At 41.2% G+C, this 19,595-nt stretch overlaps 2 protein-coding genes across 4 annotated transcripts in view; one reads left to right on the top strand and one right to left on the bottom strand.

Annotated features, from left to right (window-relative positions):
* LOC143281313 (uncharacterized) overlaps positions 1–14,118 on the bottom strand; it is a 36,353-nt gene extending 22,235 nt beyond the window's left edge. For both annotated transcript variants that reach the window (XM_076586500.1, XM_076586501.1), the window contains exons 1-10: positions 13,956–14,118; positions 11,906–12,110; positions 10,595–10,761; positions 9,518–9,815; positions 8,967–9,040; positions 7,707–7,760; positions 5,318–5,432; positions 3,582–3,763; positions 2,086–2,310; positions 474–682 (exon numbers count right to left, since the gene is read on the bottom strand). In XM_076586500.1, the coding sequence (XP_076442615.1) occupies positions 474–682; positions 2,086–2,310; positions 3,582–3,763; positions 5,318–5,432; positions 7,707–7,760; positions 8,967–9,040; positions 9,518–9,815; positions 10,595–10,761; positions 11,906–12,110; positions 13,956–14,117 (1,691 nt within the window). In that variant the 5' untranslated portion in view covers position 14,118. The remainder of the gene's footprint in view (positions 1–473; positions 683–2,085; positions 2,311–3,581; positions 3,764–5,317; positions 5,433–7,706; positions 7,761–8,966; positions 9,041–9,517; positions 9,816–10,594; positions 10,762–11,905; positions 12,111–13,955) is intronic.
* A 223-nt stretch (positions 14,119–14,341) lies between these two features.
* Positions 14,342–19,595, top strand: part of LOC143281312 (DNA polymerase alpha subunit B-like) — a 43,449-nt gene continuing 38,195 nt past the window's right edge. For both annotated transcript variants that reach the window (XM_076586498.1, XM_076586497.1), the window contains exons 1-4: positions 14,342–14,484; positions 16,240–16,364; positions 17,212–17,282; positions 18,094–18,160. In XM_076586498.1, the coding sequence (XP_076442613.1) occupies positions 14,403–14,484; positions 16,240–16,364; positions 17,212–17,282; positions 18,094–18,160 (345 nt within the window). In that variant the 5' untranslated portion in view covers positions 14,342–14,402. The remainder of the gene's footprint in view (positions 14,485–16,239; positions 16,365–17,211; positions 17,283–18,093; positions 18,161–19,595) is intronic.

The raw sequence follows: 19,595 nt of genomic DNA, 5'->3' as shown, positions 1-19,595 counted from the left end.
TTCACTTAAACCAACGCTCGTGAACATTCATCACTTCAAGAATCCAGTTTTGCCATGGTCAAACAGAGTGCAGGGGTCATTAGTTCCACTCCCATGTAGACCATACATTAACTCTTTCCATACGAACGGCGAAAGAGACGACGTTAACAGCGTTTCACCCCAATTACCATCATCAAAATATTGCAAGCGGAAGGCTCTTATACTGAAGACGTGAATGTTGACAAAGAATACCACAATTCTGACGATGGAAGCTAAAGGTTGGGTCATTCAGACACCCACTGGACATCCGAGGGGTCTGTGTAGAGGAGAAGAGAGGACTGGCCGTACTGAGTGAGTTAAAAAAACAAAAAAACTTCTGATCTTCTTTATTACCCCTCTTGTGCAATATATAACTCAGTAACTGGTGTGGGTAGTAAGGAGGGGTGGGGGAGGGGGGGGTGCTGGGGGACAAGGGGTGGCGCCATGCCGATCACCTGGACAGCTGATGCTGAGAGTTCCAGCAGAGCGCAGCCTCCAGTTGCTTCACGGCCTCTGGGTAGTTACCCTGCACCACCAGCAGTCGCCCCACGTGGAAGTTGTACATCGACTTTGATTCGTCCAGGGCCACCGCATCCAGGTACTTGAGGTAGGCCTGACCCAGAGGATTCCCAGCATCCTCCGCTTTGTGGGCTGCTGCTCCTTCCTGAGCGTCAAGAGAAGTGACGTTCAGAAAAAAAAAATCAAACCAAAAAATATGCCTACAGAGATTATCTGCATATAAGACAGTATCTACCCCTCCTTCTCCTTCACCTGTTAAACTTTCAATGCACCCACATCCATTCCAACGGACGCAATGAGTGACTTTTATTTTCCACAATTAATAATAATAAAAAAAGAATAAAAAACAGCAACAGGCACACACAAGCCATAAAAACAAAGCAAACAAACAAACACTTTATCCAACCAACCTGAGAGATTTCATTTGAGAAGCAGACATATAGAGGCTCTGCACATTATTTCCACAAACAGCAAACATGCACACAACATGTAAAAACAACCAACCGACCAACTATACAAACAAAATGCTTCTGGAAAACCCTGAGCTCATAATGACAAGCAACCGATGGGTGGGAGGTGGCTGATCATTTGTCAAAACTGAAAAAGTTTACAGCTAGGTATATTGCCGTAATATCAAGTGCACTTGTTTCAAAGATGTGATAGTTAAGCATATCATTTTTGACAATGGTTTGACAGGCGCAATAGACAAATGGTTAAAGCATTGGACTTTCAATCTAAGGGTCCTGGGTTCGAATCTCGGTGCACCTGGTGGGTAAAGGGTGGAGATTTTTACGATCTCCCAGGTCAACATATGTGCAGACCTGCCAGTGCCTGAACCCCCCTTCGTGTGTATGCGCAAGCAGAAGATCAAATACGCACGTCCGTTGGAATGGATCCTGTAATCCATGTCCGAGTTCAGTGGGTTAAGGAAACAAGAATATACCCAGAATGCACATCCCCAAGGTAAACATAAGATCTACTTTCCGCCTCACATTCATTTCGCTGCATATGTACTCCTCAGCCTCGCCACTCACCCTATTGAAGCTAGCACGCAAGCGCGCTCATGTTTAAAAAACACGTCTCAGATGCCACTTAACCAATATGAGTATCTAATAGTGAAACAAAGTAAAATAAAAGGGGGGGGGGCAGATTGCCAAAATGTATTGATACAGAAATGCATACAATATGAGAGAGTTTTTTTTTGTTGTTGTTGAGAACTAGACATAGAGACATGTTCCAATACGGTAATCAATACAGGAAGTACTGCCACCCATGCCAATCTGAGCGACTGTTTAGGAGAACTGGACACTGACTATGTCTTAATACTGAAACAAAGTAAAATAAAGGGAATAACAAAAATGAAACTAATTGGGAAATTTGTATCATACAGACACACTCATACCCATACCAACCTGAGAGGTTTTTTTTTAAGAATCAGATGTAGGGACACTTTCTTGATACTAAAACAAAATAAAATGAAATAAAAAGAGGGCAAAATCGCCAAAATGGAAACCTATACCACACAGAAATACTTCTGCCCATGCCAACCTGAGAGACTTTTTTGGAGAACCAGGCATAGAGACTTTGAACGTGTTCGGCCTTCCCCCCTTGACCACTGTCTATCAGGTGATGGTACTCCTGGTCCAGCGCCTTCAGCTGATGGGCCACCGGTGCCCCTGCGTCCACGTTCCGCAGCTTGCAGATGGCAAGGACCTCCTCCTCCTTGGAGCTCTCCTTCGCCTGGACGTTGAATGACGGGACATCCTCGCTGGCCTGTGCAGTAATAATATGTATACATGTATTATGACAGTCATGTCCGATGATGACTATCAGAATAGCAGAGGGGGGAGGGGAGAGGCATCCTCTCTAGCCTGTGCAGTCATAAAGTATGCATGTATAGGTATGATAGTCGTGTTTTCTATGACCATCAGAACAGCAGAGGAGGCAAGGGTGGTGTGGGGGGTGGGGTTGTGGGGGATGGGTGGGGGGCATCCTCCCTAGCCTGTGCAGTTATAATATATGCAAGTATGTATAATAGTCATGTCCAGCTTATATGACCACCAGAACAGCAGAGAAGGCAACTGTTGTCCTGACTATCAGGGCTAGAATTTGATTGAAGTTCTATCTCCACTCTCTCAGCTAAGAGGGGGGTGGTCCACAAAAGGCCTATTAGTCTTCAAGGCTGCAGCACTAAGAGCAAGTGCAATGTTGCCTCCTAGTTTGAGAGTAACAGTCCTAAGCTGTGAATGAATTTCTACTGCAGTGGATAATTCACTGATCATACAGCTCTCACTTTCATGTTGGCCCATCTGTAGGCTTTTGCCATTGTGTGTGTGTGTGTGTGTGTGTGTGTGTGTGTGTGTGTGTGTGTGTGTGTGTGTGTGTGTGTGTGTGTGTGTGTGTGTGTGTGTGTGTGTGTGTACATGTGTGTGTGTGTGTGTGTGTGTGTGTGTGTGTGTGTGTGTGTGTGTGTGTGTGTGTGTGTGTGTGTGTGTGTGTGTGTGTGTGTGTGTATGTATGTATGTGTGTGTGTGTGTGTGTGTATGTATGTATGTATGTGTGTGTGTGTGTGTGTGTGTGTGTGTGTGTGTGTGTGTGTGTGTGAGTGTGTATGTATGTATGTGTGTGTGTGTGTGTGTGTGTGTGTGTGTATGTGTGTGTATGTATGTATGTATGTATGTATGTATGTATGTATGTATGTGTGTGTGTGTGTCTGTCTGTGTGTATCTGTGTGCATGTGTGTTGTGTGTGTTTCTGCATGCGTGCATGTGTGTGTGTGTCTGTGTGTGCGTTTACCAGTTTTTGTAAATCACCTACAGACAAATCTAGAGAACAGGCGCTATATAAATCCACATATTTATTCATTATAATCTACTTTAAAAAAAAAAACCAACCCAACAAGTTTCAAACATCTCAGAGTTTCACCATAACAAGGCAGTCAGACTCAGCTGCACAAGCAAGCATTAAACTAAAACACTGTGTGGTCAGTTCTGCTTTCAAAAAAAAAAAAAAAAATTTTATTAAGGGTAAAAGGAAAAACAAACCTCCGCTTTCTTGAGACCAAACATGTCCTCGGCAAAATATTTCTCTTCCAAGACCATGGCGAGCTGGAAGTGGAGATTGGCGTCTTTGGCCTTGAACTTGATGGCAGTGGCGAAGCACTGAACGGCATCCTGCAGGTGGTCCAGCGGGGACTCTCCTGCACTGAACTGGTGGAAGCCTTGGGCTGATCCACACCAAAACGTAACGAAACATATCAGCACGTCAGCCTGTGAAGAGGAGCCGGCAGTTAAGTTTAAAGTTAAGTTTTAGGTTAAAACTCACTCGGGATGGCAAGTTTTCTCCCTTGCTTTTCCCCCACACGACGGTCCATTTATAAGGGTTTGGGAAAAAAAAATTACAAAAAATACAAAATACAGAGTAAGAAAATGAAACTTTCAGAACTGGTTTATTATGTGTTGGGCTATTACATATTTTTAAAAAAATCAAATTTCTCATCTTATTTTTACAATTTTGCCATTATGTAGAAATTAATGCCAACTGTTCACCCCGAATCACCACACCCATGCTCGCTTTCTGCACTTAATTCACTTTCTTCTTCGTCCTCATCCACCTCTTCGATGTCCGACTCTTCAGTTTGTAACATTTCAAGTACTTTGGCAACACTAAAACGTTGCCATCACTGCCTTGTTCGCTCCGCAACATTTTGAAAAGAACCCGCTTCACACGCCATTTGCTAACAGGCTGCCACGCGAGCAGGCGACCGGTCAGTGATTTTGTCAGCGTGTGTGCGAGACAGGCCACACATGACAGGCTGGCCAATCATACCATTTGGTTGTGGAGTGACCCAGAATAGCGCACTCTGCTTGGCTAATCACAAAATCATGTGTACAGCACATGATGGATTTTTATTTTTGGAAAATGCTATTCCATTCCGTCGTCCGAATCTGAATACATTTTATGTAGGAATGCTCACGCATTCCATTGTCCAGATGAGTTAAAGGTTAACTCATTCAGCACCTGAGCCCGAGCAATGCCCTGGTATCAAAACTCATTTTTTATCAAAATGGTGTACACATACAGGTCTATATATGCACAAACCGCAAGTAAAGGGAACTAACTTCTGTAGTATATCTGGCTGTGTCCCCACGTGTCAGTTTGTAGGAAATACCTGTTGACTCAAGTATATTTTCTTTGTTTTTCCACGTCAACATGCCAGGAGAACCTGCCTAGACTGTAGGATCCCCAGCATATTAGAATTTCCCTGATGAAAAACAAAGTGTGGACGTTCACAAATAATCATACCAACATCAAATATAACCTGTACATCAGCATGAACACAACAAATGTCTTGTATGACATCTATAGCTTTACAAAGTTCAGTTCAGTTCAGTTACTCAAGGAGGCCCCACAGCGTTTGGACAATCCATATATGCTACACCACTTCTGCTTAACAGATGCCTGACCAGCAGCATAACCCAACGTGCTTAGTCAGACCTTGAGGGGGGAAAAAAAAAGAAGAAGAAATCTGAAAGAAGAACACAAACCATTACATTTGGAGGTGGACACTGATGTCAGATGTTGACTTCAAAATGACAGCCCGCTGAAACTATTTCTCTCAAACTCATATTGTATAAAAATCCATACATAACATGCTCCGGACTGTAGGGTGCGCCAGTTACTGCAAAAGATGTATGTAATATGTATACTGATGGCTAGATAAAAAAACCCAAAAAAACCCCCAAAAAAACACACACAAAAAACAATGTTAATCCATCACCTGTTTTGGGAAGACTGGCATAGTACTTTTCCAGCTCTTTCTGTCCTGCAGTCACCAGTTTGCCAGGGTCTGTTTCATCAAACACTTGCTGTAGTTGTTTCTCCCACTTCCTAGACTGCAACAGAAAAAGAGCGTGTACCTTTCAGTATGTTAGATCTCACTTCTGTGATCTCTTCTGTCATTCTGTTCACAAGGAACGTGTACCTTTCAGTGTGTTAGCCCTCACTTCTGTGATCTCTTCTGTCATTCTGTTCACAAGGAACGTGTACCTTTCAGTGTGTTAGCCCTCACTTCTGTGATCTCTTCTGCAACACTGTTCACAAGGAACGTGTACCTTTCAGTGTGTTAGCCCTCACTTCTGTGATCTCTTCTGCAACACTGTTCACAAGGAACATGTACCTTTCAGTGTGTTAGTTCTCACTTCTCTGATCTCTTCTGCAACACTGTTCACAAGGAACGTGTACCTTTCAGTGTGTTAGTTCTCACTTCTGTGATCTCTTCTGCCATTCTGTTCACAAGGAACGTGTACCTTTCAGTGTGTTAGTTCTCACTTCTCTGATCTCTTCTGCCATTCTGTTCACAAGGAACGTGTACCTTTCAGTGTGTTAGTTCTCACTTCTCTGATCTCTTCTGCCATTCTGTTCACAAGGAGCGTGTACCTTTCAGTGTGTTAGTTCTCACTTCTCTGATCTCTTCTGCCATTCTGTTCACAAGGAGCGTGTACCTTTCAGTGTGTTAGTTCTCACTTCTCTGATCTCTTCTGCAACACTGTTCACAAGGAACGTGTACCTTTCAGTGTGTTAGTTCTCACTTCTCTGATCTCTTCTGTCATTCTGTTCACAAGGAACGTGTACCTTTCAGTGTGTTAGTTCTCACTTCTGTGATCTCTTCTGCCATTCCGTTCACAAGGAACGTGTACCTTTCAGTGTGTTTGTTCTCACTTCTGTGATCTCTTCTGCAACACTGTTCACAAGGAACGTGTACCTTTCAGTGTGTTAGTTCTCACTTCTCTGATCTCTTCTGCAACACTGTTCACAAGGAACGTGTACCTTTCAGTGTGTTAGTTCTCACTTCTCTTATCTCTTCTGTCATTCTGTTCACAAGGAACGTGTACCTTTCAGTGTGTTAGCCCTCACTTCTGTGATCTCTTCTGCAACACTGTTCACAATGAAACGTGTACCTTTCAGTGTGTTAGTTCTCACTTCTCTGATCTCTTCTGCAACACTGTTCACAAGGAACGTGTACCTTTCAGTGTGTTAGTTCTCACTTCTGTGATCTCTTCTGCAACACTGTTCACAAGGAACGTGTACCTTTCAGTGTGTTAGTTCTCACTTCTGTGATCTCTTCTGCAACACTGTTCACAAGGAACGTGTACCTTTCAGTGTGTTAGTTCTCACTTCTGTGATCTCTTCTGCAACACTGTTCACAAGGAACGTGTACCTTTCAGTGTGTTAGTTCTCACTTCTGTGATCTCTTCTGTCATTCTGTTCACAAGGAACGTGTACCTTTCAGTGTGTTAGTTCTCACTTCTCTGATCTCTTCTGCAACACTGTTCACAAGGAACGTGTACCTTTCAGTGTGTTAGTCCTCACTTCTGTGATCTCTTCTGCAACACTGTTCACAAGGAACGTGTACCTTTCAGTGTGTTAGTTCTCACTTCTGTGATCTCTTCTGCAACACTGTTCACAAGGAACGTGTACCTTTCAGTGTGTTAGTTCTCACTTCTCTGATCTCTTCTGCCATTCTGTTCACAAGGAACGTGTACCTTTCAGTATGTTAGTCCTCACTTCTGTGATCTCTTCTGCCACTCATCACAGCCCTCTACAAATATGTATGCCATCAAACAAGGGAATTTTGGTGGTACAGTATTTGGCTTACAGCTCCAGTTGACAATGAAGTGGTAGGTTCAAATCCCTTTTCACCTTTAGCGTGCAACAACATAATGTGTAGAAAAGCTAAAAAGACTGATATGGAAAAAATGGCTGAGGCAGAAAGAGGTCAGGATGGGGGGTGGGGGCGAATAATGAAATGTGGAACCTAAACCAATCCTGATGATAAATATAATTGATTTAAAAAAAAACCAAACAAACTTTGTCATTCTCAATCACTCTGTGTCCTCTCTTCCTCCTCTCTCTCTATCTCACAGGTACACACACACGCACATACACACACACACACACACACAAAAGCAAAAAAAAAAAAAAAAAAAGCAATTGCCTTGACTGAAACTGTCAATTAAAAAAAAGAACGTTCAAAAACAAATTCTGAAATTTTTCAACAAATTCACACAATATGAATCGAAGTGTTTGCAAGTGGCATGAAACTAACATGATCAGATTTTTTAGAAAAAAGAAAAAAAATCTCATTTGTCGTCATATTCAGATCATACCTCAACTGTATGATTCACCGACAGAGCCGCCTTTGAAAATTTATCCTTTGGATCCTGAGACAGAACAGAAAGGAAAAAATATTACCATTACCATTTTACTACTGCCAAAATATTGAAACAGAAATACAGACAGACAGAGGAGAAGGAACAATATTGAAACAGAAATACAGACAGACAGAGGAGAAGGAACAATATTGAAACAGATATACAGACAGACAGAGGAGAAGGAACAATACTGAAACAGACAGACAGAGGAGAAGGAACAATACTGAAACAGATATACAGACAGGCAGAGGAGAAGGAACAATACTGAAACAGATATACAGACAGGCAGAGGAGAAGGAACAATATTGAAACAGAAATACAGACAGGCAGAGGAGAAGGAACAATATTGAAACAGAAATACAGACAGACAGAGGAGAAGGAACAATATTGAAACAGAAATACAGACAGGCAGAGGAGAAGGAACAATATTGAAACAGAAATACAGACAGACAGAGGAGAAAGAACAATATTGAAACAGAAATACAGACAGACAGAGGGGAAGGAACAGACAGTGGTAGACGGAAAGGCATGAAAGGCAGCATAGCAACACCAGTAGAAAAACAAACACAACATACTATAGCACAGCTTACTGCTATGCCACTTGTCCACGGTTAACAAGAAGGAAATATTTAACTGTTAGATACACCCATCTATAAAGACTGCAAACAAAAAAGCCATTCATATAATGTCCATGCTCAACTCAGCATTGGGTGTCAGGGTGAACGTCAACTGATTTGTGAAGAAAGAGAAGAATGAATGTCGTGAATGACTGGGGATGCTAGAACCTTAGCGTAGGACAAGACTGAAGAGTACATCAACTGTCCATTGTCTACGTGTGTGCATGCATGTGTGTGTGTGTGTGTGTGTGTGTGTGTGTGTGTGTGTGTGTGTGTGTGTGTGAGTGTGTGTGTGTGTGTGTGTGTGTGTGTGTGTGTGTTCGCCTGTCTGTCCATCCACAACCCCCTTTCTCTTTCTTTATCATTTGAGTTAGCATGACAGACGCGAAAAGACCTAAAATATAGTACTTCTGCCACTACTATAATTCTTAATGTGACACCACACACATGAAGACTCACAAATACATCAGCGGCAAATGCAGAGTAACATTGTAAATAACCACATGATAACTGTTTCATCACAAGCACTTAAAAAAAAAAGATGTAACATGGTGGAAAATATAAAGGCAGTGATTCTGACAAAATGCAATCTGCACACCTCTATTTTAGGTGGTACATTGCATTTCTCCAGCTGAGCAGCTAATTCTCCAAACTTGACAGGGTCTGATGCACCTGCAAAATATCAAAACCATGAAGAAGGGATTGAGTATGTCAACTCACTTTTCACTTGATAAATTAGAGTTAGTTCAACTAAATCTACAGTGGCATAAAACTTTCTTTAACTTTGATACCAGAAATGTACATATGAAAATAGGAAAATTGGTATTTCATTTACGCCATTCATAATCTAAAATTTCATAAAATTAAAAATAAAAAAAAACGAAACATGTAAACATCTTATGAAATCTAGAAATCTAGAAGTATTTTCAAGGCATACATACTTCCTCTCCAGTTTCTCTAGTATTGTTCAGGCCACTTCAACCGGAAATACAATGAATTACAATTTTATATATATATATATATAAACACACAAAAAAAACTTTGGTAGTTTAACAGACCCTTCAGACCACTTGAATGCAACGTGTGCTGTATTGTATTGTATTGTATTGTATTGTATTGCACTGCATTGCATTCATTAAGAAACCTCACCACCGTAAGTCAGTGGAATCACCGCCAGTTCAGCGGACATCTTGGACTCCAGCTCCCTGTCAACGATGCGCCAGTCTGAGGGGAGGGTCTGACCGTTCAGCAGGTCCACTTTGGACGTCCGTGTCACAGAGTCCATGAAGGGGGCGGAGTAGGTGTGCTTGGGGTTACTGTCCTTCACCGTGATTGGTCGATACAGGGGACTGAGTGAGATGGGGCACTCAAATTCCAAGGCTTTCTTGGGATCAACAAACTTGACGTACCTTGGCAGTGGCTTGCGGATGAGGTCAAGGGTGTAAACCTGGTAGAGCAGAAAATGGAACGAACGCTGTCATGAATGTAGAGTTCAGGAACTTGGCCCTGCATGCATGAATTAATAGATACATCAACACACACATTCCCTTCCCTCTGCCACACACACATGCAATACGCACACAGAAACAATGCACATAAAATAAAACTGTACACATGTACACTTGACCAGCACAGTTCGCATGTGAATGATTCAAAGTACACGTTGTGTCATAAGTGACACATCTTACACTTAGTTTTGTTGTCTTTGCCCTTTGTTGTTGCATCCATAGACCTTTGTGTCATGACAAACAAATGTTTCCTATTTTCTCCGCCCCCCCCCCCCCCCCCCCCACCCCCCCTATCCCTCCACATGCAGTTTCAGTTTCAGTAGCTCAAGGAGGTGTCACTGCATTCGGACAAATCCATATACGTTACACCACATCTGCCAAGCAGATGTCTGACCAGCAGCGTAACCCAACGCGCTTAGTCAGGCCTTGAGAAAAAAAAAAGAAAAAAAAAGAAAAAGAAAAAATGGGTGAATAAATAATAGATAAATACATTTAAAAAAAAAAAAAAAAAAAGAAAAAAAAAAGAAGAAAAAAATGGCGATTCGAAGAATGAGAAGCAATAACGGTCCTTTTTTTTAATGCTTGATGTTGATTATTACACCAATAAGAACATTTACAATAAAATAGTAATAAAGATAATAGATAATGTAAAGTAGATATACACTGATACCTCCACATGCACACACATGAACAAACTGTATTATTCACACCCACAAACCTTCTTATTGGAGCCATCAGGGGAAGTGACTTGCACTTCCACTCGCGTCTCCCCTACACACAGAGAAGTAGCCTCCCCTGGTTTGGCTCCATTCAGCAAAGCTTCCCCCTTTGGGTCCGGAACCACAGGAGTGACTTTCACTGATGTCACCTGGCATGGAAGTAGACCTGTAAGGGAGAAAATCAAGTTACGCACATATCATCCATGGATTCAAAAAGAAGTTCCAACACTGAAATCAAAACATAAGTTTATTTTTTTCAAGTAACCTTCAAATGAATATACACTCATAGACATAAAGCAGCATTATCTTCAATACGGACAACCACCACATCACACCCCTGTTCAAACTCTAGATATTCAGTGAATCATTATATAATTATTTTAATTATTGTAATAATGGATTCATATCTTGGATAAAAGTTCCATCGATTTGTTTGTTTTCATATACACTATGTGCAATAACAACACCAGTGATCTGTACAAAATGGCAGTCTGTTCAGAAAAGAAGGAGAAGAAGAAAGAATGATAGAATCACCTGATTCTGCTGAATGCAAATTAAAGAAAGAATGCTGTTTTTTCCCCCAACACAAGTTCAGTAAATAATGGCATGTGGGGGATATGTTACATAGACATTGTGTGTGTGTGTGTGTGTGTGTGTGTGTGTGTGTGTGTGTGTGTGTGTGTGTGTGTGTGTGTGTGTGTTTAATTCATCTTAAACCATAGTCAAGACATGATACTATGCTATTGCAATATCTTATTGGCTGCACTGGCAGTGAACATAGTACTTCCCCCACAACTGGAAGGTTAGAATGGTGTTGTAGGGCACCTTATCTCCAGTGAGCTCTGTGCACTTTCAAATACATAAAACAAGTTACAGTGACACAACGCAAAATAACACATGCAACTGCACATACATAGACATGTTCGCATACAGGCATACAACACAAACACCCACACATACAAAAAACAACAACATGTAAGCATGTACATACATATACGTAAACACACAGTGACACAAACAAAGTTTCAGTTTCAGTTTCAGTTTCAGTAGCTCAAGGAGGTGTCACTGCGTTTGGATAAATCCATATACGCTACACCACATCTGCTAAGCAGATGCCTGACCAGCAGCGTAACACAAACAAAGAATATGATGAACTGAATACTGCACTAAGTCCTAATTGTGGCAGTTACGGAAGAGGTGGATTATAAGTGCAGACTTGAATGATTGCATCTATAGATGGTGCATGACTAGCAGAAAAGAAAGGAGTCTATTCCAGATGACAAGACCAATGTTAAGACAAGGCATCTTACAAGTATACTCTGTTACATCAGATGTGAAGTCTGGATCCAAAGTCCCTTTGTCCACTTTCAAATTACTGAGGCTGGCATCTTTGGCTGAGAGTCGCTTGGCATGAATGATATAGTGTTTGACTGTGCCATCCTCCGCTGTCACTTCTATTTTAATGTCTGTCACCTCTCCTTCCTTCAAAGGAACGGTTTTTGAACCACCGCTTCCCTGTAACACAGCAAAACCAAAACTACAGTTTTCATCTCCAAACATGGTAGGTGCAACAGCTGAGTGGTTAAAGTATTGGACTTTCAGTCTGAGGGTCCCCCTTTGTGTGTATCTGCATGCAGAAGATCAAATACGCGTGTTAAAGATCCTGTAATCCTGTCAGTGTTCAGTGGGTTATGGAAACAAGAATATACCCAGCATGCACACCCCTGAAAATGGAGTATGACTGCCTATAAAAACAGTTATGCACGTAAGTACACATGGAAGTTGCACCCTCTAATGAAGAAGAAGATTTATAAACATGAAACTTAGAGAAGCAACAACAAATATAAATGAACCCCCCAACTCCCACTCCAAAAAAGTCTCATGCTAAAGAAGACTGCAACAATTAAGTTTGTAACATCTGTAAATCAGCTCTGAAGATACACCCCCCACCCCCATTTAAAAAAAAAAATGATAGATATCAAAATCCTGAAATTATTTGCATACTTTACATTAATAATCATAAATTATGGTTAGATAGATGAAAGATTGGAAAGGGTGAGAAAGAGGGTAACAGACACATGTGTAAATGGTAATGACAACTGAATCTTGAAAACAACAATTCACAAAAAAAAACAAAAAAACAACCCCACCCTCAATTAAATTTCTAGGATACGAACGAACCAACAAATGGATCCATGAACAAAGATGACAATTATCACAAACTGCAGGGTGGATGGTTAAAGCAATGGGCTTTCAACCCAAAGGCCACACATTTCAACCCTGACAGGTTTTCTTGTTCATTTGTTTTTGTTGTTTTTGTTTTTTTTGCTGCCCCATCTTTTGTGTTGTGTTGTTACATTTCAACCCTGACAGGTTTTCTTGTTCATTTGTTTGTTTTTTTATTGCTGTCCCATCTTTTGCACTGTTTCAGTGGCATTCCCACATTGCTCATTCTGAGTCCTCCATGCACAGCCACACCTGCCAACACTGAAGACCTTGACTGGACTGACTCCAAACACAGAAGTGTAGGGGAATTGAAACTGAGGTCACCATGAGAGCAGGGCATGAAAGGCCACAGATTTTTTGTGACAATTTTTCTTTATATTGATGATGAAGGTGGATGATGATGATAATGACACTGCTGTGGAGGTCCATTTTAGGGAGGGGAGAGAGAACCCACAAATTTCTTAAAGGCACTATCTCACTGTTGAGATTCAGAGGTCCAGTACCATGCACTGCAGTCACAGGGGGCTTAACCCTTTCAGGCATCCTTCACTGGTCCTTGGAGTAAGTACCTCCTGTCTTATTAAAGAAAAGGGAATTAATTTAATGACGGATCCGATGATCTTGGGGGAAATTGGACAGGAACATCTAAAGGGATTCTCTTCCAGAGATACATGACCTGAATTGATGTGTACGATGTTTGAGACCCCTCCAAAAGGCCTGTTTGTTGTTCCGTCAAGAAAATGCTATAATATACTCAGCAGCATGTGTGACAGGCATAAGGACATAAATAAACTATGTAATATCTTAAGGCTACTTATTCTTGGCATGCTGATGAACACAAGGTGGACATATTTTTCGAGTGAAAATGAAGCCATTTCTTAAAGGGATTGAAAGAGGGTGCAGTTAGGCTCTTCCAGATGTAAACAACCATGTTTGAGCAAATGCTGCCCCCAAACTCGATGGAAAAAACTCATCTGTGAGTTTCACTTTTGCTCTTACCCTCTTCTAGATCAATTGATATTATTACATTTTAACTGTCTTCCCCTACTTTTATAGATCTTTAACATTAATGACAACCCTCCCTGCCAAAGACACATGAATGTCAAGTGTAAACTCAAACTGATTCTTTCTTACCGATATCGAATAAGATGCACCCGAGTCACTTGTTAGAGGATCAATGTTGAGCTTATCGACATTGCTAGCGACTACAGCGTTATATTCTGTGGTGTTACGGTTAAAGCCTGGGGACAGTTTGCCCGGCTTGATTGCCAACTTTTCAAGATTACAGTCATCCATCTTGAAACTGGGGACGCTTTGCTGCGAGACAGCAAACTATCTTAAAACCTTTTCTCTTCTCAAAATTACACATGTCTAGAAAATACATCTTCTACCACATTTCATGTAATATACTAAATCAGTTGCGTTTTATATGCTACGATTATTATTTTTTTTATTGATTGAAAAATGTATTTCCTCTTTACCTGTCTGCGGACTTACAGCCGGAAACGAAAGCTGAATTTTCGCGCGAGATTCGACAGTTGACAGTAACAACGCCCAAAAGACAGCAAAATCTTGTCAGAAATGCCTTCCATAACAGACGACGCTCTTTCCGAAGAGTTCGAACTGTTTGGTGTGGATCTCTCGGATGAATTTTACCCCAGACGTAAGCTTTATTGATGCGTATTCCAGTTTTTGCAAGACTAATTGTGATGTGATGCTTGATTGCCACTGCTTCTAGTTCTACAGTACACCATCGCAAATCCTGCAGCGCAGGTAATGTCCAACTTTAGCAATCTAAATTCCTGGAGCTAAATGCACGGTATATTTCGTGTGTATTGCAATGCAGGCATGAAGTATAACATACACAATGGTTTGACCTTTGTCGTCCACTCTGAGTATGTAAATAGCCTACCTAGAGTGGATGACAACGGTAAAATCATCGTCGTTTATGTTATACTTCATGCCTGCATTGCAAAAGACACGAAATATACTGTGCATTTAGCTCCAGGAACTTAGGTTGCTAAAGTTGGACATTACCGATAAAATATTCTTTGTCAGAGTTTGGTGGGCTTTGAATCAATATTCGATAGCACAGCAAGTGGCACAGTCTTGGTGTTCAAAATGAGATCATTGTGACATGAATTTGAAGTGCAGTGCCTAGATTTTATGTACTTTATTTTAAAGTTGTGATTTTGTTGTTTCAAACGCATTTTTGACACTATAAAGCAGACCCAAGACGGCAAGAGCAGTGGGCAATATCCACAATTTCCCCCAGAATATGGAATGAGCAGTGTTCATGAGGCATGGACGTTCACTCTGTAACTTGTGTAAGTCACACAGCATGTGGAGAGGAAGAAATGTGGATATTGCCGAGCAGTGCTGTGGCCAAATGGTTAAAGCACTGGATTCTCACTTGAGTTTCCTGAGTTTGATCCCTGGTTTCGGTGCATGTGGTGGATGAAGGGTGGAGATTTTTCATATAGTCCAGCACAACATATTTGCAGACTTGCTAATGCCTAAACCACTTTCGTATATACGTATGCAGAATATCAAATTATGCACTTTAAACTTAAAGATCCTGTAATCCATGTTAGCATTCGGAAACAAGAAAACACCCAGCATGGATCAACCAGGACAGATTGATTCGCAAGTTGATGTTGGTCGTGTAATGGAAAGAAGAGTAGGAATTCTAAGTAAAGAAAGGTGACAGTAATAAGCAATTATGCATACTAGTCAGCTACAACACTAAGTGGGTGTAAGTTTTCAGTTTCTCAAACTGTCACTGTATGAGGACACATATATATGCATACACTATACCACATCTGCTAGGCAGATTCCTGACCAGCAGCATAACCCAACGCACTTAGTCAGGCCTTGAGTACATGCACATATATTTGAGTAAGTATCACTGCATCAGAGTGGATTTCTTCTACTTTTTTTTTTTTTTTTTTTTTTCAAGAGGAGAACACTTTTGTTGCCTTGGGTTCTTTCCCATGCTGAGCATGGTACCTCAGTTTATCGTCTCATCCAAATGATGAGACACTTATTTGATTTTCCATTCAAACTTGGGAGAAAGAGCGAGAGCAGGAACAATGTTAAACTACAACAGTATTCGTACACATGGTGGTTTCTTATATCAAACTGGATGACTGTTTAGATTTCTTGAATTAAACCTTTGCAGAAACTTTATCAGTGTCATAATAACAATCTATCACCATATCAATATCAATTATTCTGTACCACAAGATGAGTGATAATCCTTTGAATTAGATCATAAAGCACAATTAGATTTCTCCCAGGTGCGAAGCACAATGTCCTATGACAAACATTCTGAAATGGTTGATCCCACACAGACTTCACTGATGGATATGATTGTTTGACGAACCATAATTTCAGTGCACCCTCACTTGCTTTTCAGTACGAGAGCTGTGTTCGCTGTTCCGTCAAGATGAAGGGCAAATCGCACAGGAGTGGATAGCATTCAAATGCTCCCGAAATGTAAACAGCATGACTATGTCTACTTTGGAGAAGTTTGAGAGAGAGGTAATGATTTTATTAACAATTTTTTATCTTTAGAATTAAAAAAAAAAAGTGCAGATGCATATACATATTAACACATACTATTATTACTTAGTACTGTAGCAGGATATCGACATGGTAATGTATACATGTCACTCTATTAGTCTATGTGTGTACATAGGGGTGCCTGTATAGATCTATCTGAGTGACCTCTGAGGACAAATGTTTCCTCACCATACAGCTTGGTCCTATTGAATTGAAAATGATAAATGATTTTCATTTTAGTTTACCTCCTTTTAAGATTGCTAGGTGAAGGGAGGTGTTTTAACACTGTTTTTGTTTTTCTAACATATTTCTCCACCCCCACCCCCCACACCCCCCCTTCCAACACCCACCCTATCCTCGAGGCCCTCCTCACCTCAAGCTGAAAACTTTTGACAGATTGTGATGTTAGACATTCTTGTTTTATCATATAGGTAAAGACCTGCGCCCTCCCTCCACTCAAAAAATGTGTTCACATATACTCACAAAAAAGTGACATGCACGCATGTAGTGATGTTCTGTGTGTGCACACACACACACCCAGCCACACGGAAACAAATTTGTACATCAGTTTATTTCAGATGTTTGTGGTTAACAAGTTTAAGACAATAAAGTAAGAGTAATGACAATCAGTTCAAGATTTAGAATGAATTTCTGTTAAAGTTCAGACGTATGTTTTATGTTGTTTTTTGAGAGAGATGTGTTAGTGCTGGAGTGTTTTGATTTAGTAATATTCTAGTAAGTCAGATGTGCTGATTAACAGTTTTTATATATCTTTAGGTGATGTGTTAGCACTGATTTCAGTACTTTGGCATGTTTCTGATTGCAGTGGTTACCAAAAAAAGGCTTGAAACCCCCCAAACGTGAGGACCAAACTGTCAAGAGTGGCCTCGCAAACAGGTGTGTACAGTTTACAGTTAAGAGTTACACATGCCATGGTAAGCTTGTTTTTCTAGCTTGATCCATTATACCTTGATTGGTCAATCAGTACTAAATAACAGGACTGATATTGGAGCTGGGTGGTGCTGTGGCAGAATCAGGCATTGGACATCTCTCCAGTGTTCACCTCTGATCAAGGTTTGAGGTCCTGTTTCAGCATGGTGTGTCCTTTGGGAAAGGCACTTTACCCTGATTTTCCTCAGTCCACCCAGATGTGAATGGATAAGTGACTTATTGGGGAAGGTTAGAATGGCAGAAGAAGAGGATTAGCTCCACCCCACTCCATCCTGCCACCCTAACCCCCTTTTTATGCCAAACCATACACACAGTGGATACAAATTCACCCCACCCCACCCCCCTTTTTTATGCCAAGCTATACACACAGTGGATGCAAATTAACTGTCCCACTGATTGTAAAAGACTATAACCTTTAACCTATTTAACCTGTGTAGGAGCTGGTAGAGTGTCTGGTTTCATCTGGGGGGTGAACCTATTGATAGTACAGTGCTTGATGGGTTAAGGGTGGAGATTTTTCTCATCTCACGTATCAGGATACATATGGATAGATCTGCTGGTGGCTTAATCCCTTTCATATGAATGTATTCACATGATATATTTTTTTAATTTTCATGCATGTCTGTGTGGGAAAATCTGTTTTCAGGTCCCTCTGGCATACTTGATAACTTTTTGCAGCAGGATGGAGATAAAGCTGTGTATTATGTGCAGATTTGTACTGTGGTCACAGTGATGTGATTGTTGATGATGTGTGCAGAATTGGGGACGACGATGTGGATATGATCAGCATGTATGCCAGCAGCACTCCAACAGATACTGGCAAGGTAGGTTGATGGTGATAGAACGCAGACCCCACATTGTATCTGTTTGGTGTACCTATAAAGAGAAGTTCAGTTTGCTGGCACATGTTTTACTGTACTCTGAACATATCACGTCAACAAACTGCCATGGTGAATTGGTTAGCGTTACTGACTGATGACTGAGCTACAGGTTTGAGGAGGGATTTCTGAGGCTGTGGCCAGCTCCTGCCCAGCTTTGATTGTGCTCTGGGCTAAGATGGGAAAACTCGGACCACACAGCCAAAGGATCAATCAGCAGGGTTCGTCACTAACGGGAGCGCTGAGCGGAACGCTCTGAAAAAACAAATTGCGCTCTGGAAAATTCCTTGACTCAGAGCGCTTGCGCTCTTGATTTTGAAAAGACATAAGCATACACTACTGTATCTAAATTGTTATTCCATTGTCCATCACAAACAAGAGTCAAAAGCGCAATCGTTTTGCATTTACCGAAGTTTGAAAGCCGTCTGTTTACGTTTTAGTTCAACCGGAAGTAGGCCTAGTGAATCAGGGGAGGCTATGCAAAAGAGCGCTCTTCAGACTTGAAGAGTAGAAAAGTGGAGCACACGATCGATTTCGCGGCCGTGCAAAATCAAAATGCTGAAATATTTGATCCCAAAAAGGAAGGCTGACGGTGAAGGGGATGGCGAAAAGAAGAAGAAAGAGGACGGGGAGGAAGACGGTCCTACTGACGATGTAACGAAGAAAGGTGAAAGCGGGTCTCGTGAAAGTGGAGGTGGGTATCGGAGCCGTCAGCCGGCGGCTGATCAAAGTGAAAAAGAAGAAGCAGATACGAAGACTTTGACCCTCTTCCTTCTATCCATCATTGGTCTAAGTGTGGTCCAAGGAAGAGAAGGCCAAACTTTCAAAAGCGTCAGAAAACTGAGAAGCCGGAAAGTGAGAGTGAGGAGAATGGATTAAGTGACTCAAGTATCGAAGAGGAATTGATGTAAACAAGAATTAAAGGTGAGAAAATGAATTTATGTTTGAGATTTGTTGCTCTATGTTTTTAGTGTGCGCTCTTAGTTTTCAGTTTGCGCTCATCAAAATTCTGAAACTAGAGCGCAGGCGCTCATGTGAAAAAATGTTAATGACGAACCCTGATCAGTTAGCAAATTATGTTCTTTGAAACTGTTGCTCTAATTTCTGAACACCACGGATGCCTTTATCTCTTGGACCAGCTTAATGCCAGGACATATTATAAAAAATGTGTACAGCCTTTCCATATAGTCCCAAACCTAAATGGACCTCCATAGCAGGATTGCTGTAATCCTTGTCATCATTCATCATGAAAGATAGATGCCCTTAATTCTGTGGTCTTTCATGCCCCACTCTCAGTCCCATGATCACCTCGCATCGCGTTACCCTCCGCTTATGGTGAGTTTCTGTCAAGATCTAATGTATTGACAGATTCATGGGGGAC

The sequence above is a fragment of the Babylonia areolata genome, chromosome 4 (assembly GCF_041734735.1).
Source record: "Babylonia areolata isolate BAREFJ2019XMU chromosome 4, ASM4173473v1, whole genome shotgun sequence".
NCBI lineage: Eukaryota > Metazoa > Mollusca > Gastropoda > Neogastropoda > Buccinidae > Babylonia > Babylonia areolata.
The sequence above is the reverse complement of the archived record's forward strand: the minus strand, read 5'-3'. Positions and strand labels throughout refer to the sequence as shown.